Source organism: Pteropus vampyrus, unplaced genomic scaffold, assembly GCF_000151845.1.
Source record: "Pteropus vampyrus isolate Shadow unplaced genomic scaffold, Pvam_2.0 Scaffold48, whole genome shotgun sequence".
Taxonomy (NCBI): domain Eukaryota; kingdom Metazoa; phylum Chordata; class Mammalia; order Chiroptera; family Pteropodidae; genus Pteropus; species Pteropus vampyrus.
The window spans coordinates 4,864,933-4,867,190 of NW_011888829.1; the positions used below are offsets into that span (position 1 = coordinate 4,864,933).

Below are 2,258 nucleotides of genomic sequence, written 5' to 3' on the forward strand. Positions count from 1 at the left end.
GCACGCCAGAAACATTAGCTGTAGAAAAGCGCGCCCCCTGGAGGTGAGGACAGGACAGTGTTCATTAAGGTCCGGCCCCGGGACTCTGCGCGGTGTCCGCTGTGGCCGGAGCTCGGGGATGCCGGATGAGCCGAGAGGAGCTGAGCTGTGATTCTGGAGATGAGCCTGGAGGAGGAAGCGAGGGTTCTGTTGGCAGGTGCCCACAAAGGCACCAGAGGCCCCCTCCGGCCCATGCCGGCCTTGCTCCATCAGGGCCCAGTCCTGACCGCTCATTGTCTCCTATCAGGCAGTCTGGAGGAGAGAGGCCTCCTGGCATGGATTCAGATCCAGGAGTCTGAAGAGTTGACGAAGGCCTTGGAGGTCTACGGCCTCCCCTGTGGGATCGGCACCAAGTTCTGCACGTCCTCCTGCGTCCAGTGGCTCCCCTTCTGGCCCAGACTGGAGCACGATGGGAAAGGAGCAGCGGGAGTGAGCCAGCTCTCACTCTGCCCCCAGGATTCCTCAGGAGAGCACCAAAAAGGTGCCGCAGAAACCAGGATGTGAGGCAACATCACCTCACGCACGCCCCCAGGCCGTCTCCACAGCCCCCAGCCCCAGAACATGCTGACCTCCCCACTCACATGGGGCGGGGTGCCCCAACCTTCCTGAGCACCCCTGGCACCCCACACACAATAGCAGCCAAATAAGGGACGATGACCACGACAAGCGTGCTTTGACCTGGTCACTTAGTGACCGAGGACTGGCCTCAAGCTGCATCCTTCCGCTGGCCTCCAGCTGTCCCATCTCCAGTGTAAAGGAGTGTCACCTAATGTCCACACAGAGACTCCCTTAGTTCACATGCTATGGGCAGTATTTTGACGCCTTGGGAGCAAGAGGCCTGGGGTGGGGCGGAGGACAGAGATGGGGCTGTCGGCTGGAAGAACAGGTCTCTTCCTCCTCCAAGAGGCAGGTGGCTGGGCCAGCCCCTCCAGGCCCTTCCTCTTTGTGTCCCTGCCATTTATACACAGTGAATTGGCAAAGCTGCAAGCCTTGCACACCCCCGGTGGTGTCCGTGGGGTCGGCTCTTGCATCCCGGGATTCCGTGAGTGGTGTGGTCTGGGCTGTGGCGTAAAGAGCCAGGCAAACCCATTCTCTCTACATACTCAGTGGATTAGTCAGGGTTCTCCAAAGAAACAGAGCCAATAGGATGTGTGTGTGTATACACACACACACACACACACACTCACACACACACACATATAGCATATATACATATACATATATACATATATATCTATATCTGTATCTATAGGTATAAAGATTCAGATACAGATACAGATACAGACATATAGAGAGAGGGTTTAAGGAATGAGCTCCTCTGAATGTGGAGGCTGGCAACTCCAAAATCCGCAAGGTAGACCCAGCAGGCTGGGAAGAGCAGTCGCTCAAGACTGAGGGCAGTCATTGGCAGATTTCCCTCTTCCTCGGGGGAGGTCAATCTTTTGTTTATTTGGTCCTTCAACTGATGGGACGAGGTCCACCCACATTGTGGAGAGTAATCTGCTTTACTCAAAGTCTACTGATCTAAATGTTAATCTCATCTAAAAATACCTTCATGGAAACAGCTAGAATAATGTTTGACCAAATGTCACACTCAGTATACACACCCAGGGACATTATACACTCTGTCCAGGATCCTCACCAGAAAGCACTCAGAACACTGCAGGATCTGGCTTGGACTCCATCAAGAGTCTTTATTACCAGAAGCAGCAGGTGTAGAGTGCACGGGTTCCAGAACTCTCTAGAACCCATTAGACTACCACCCCAAACCCAGAGTGTGCTAAAAGGTGTCATGGCACCTCCAGGGATAGATCTTGCTTGTCCTCTTCTTGAAAGGCTCATGGCCTGGGCCTCCGCTGAATAGGAGCGCAGTGGGGGCAGGTGTGTGCCCTGCAGCGGTCCAGCCCCTTACACCCAACAACCCTGAAAGACCATCATGGAGCCACGCTACTCTTAACACTTTTTAATAATCACAAACTAAAGCCATCGAAATACTTCTGCAACAATCCATCCAAAATGCCCCAGAGGCTGAGGCAGGTGAAGCCTTGGCTGCCAGCGTGCAAACTTGGAAACTGTCCACCTCATTCACGCCCTTCCCTCCCAGCCCCTCCGCATCACAAATCTTCATCGTCAAAGGTCTCCATGCACCTCAGCATTATTATCTCATCATCCATGGGAAGGTCCGGTTCCTGCAAAACACGGGGTGGAAGAGGATTAAA

General features: G+C 53.9%; 1 protein-coding gene across 1 annotated transcript in view; it reads left to right on the forward strand.

Moving 5' to 3' along the window:
• The window catches only part of LOC105291675 (solute carrier family 23 member 2-like), a 37,308-nt gene extending 36,092 nt beyond the window's left edge, over positions 1-1,216 (forward strand). The window contains exon 10 of the mRNA XM_023530277.1: positions 291-1,216. Within this exon, the coding sequence (XP_023386045.1) occupies positions 291-543 (253 nt within the window). The 3' untranslated portion in view covers positions 544-1,216. The remainder of the gene's footprint in view (positions 1-290) is intronic.
• Positions 1,217-2,258: the final 1,042 nt, after the last annotated feature.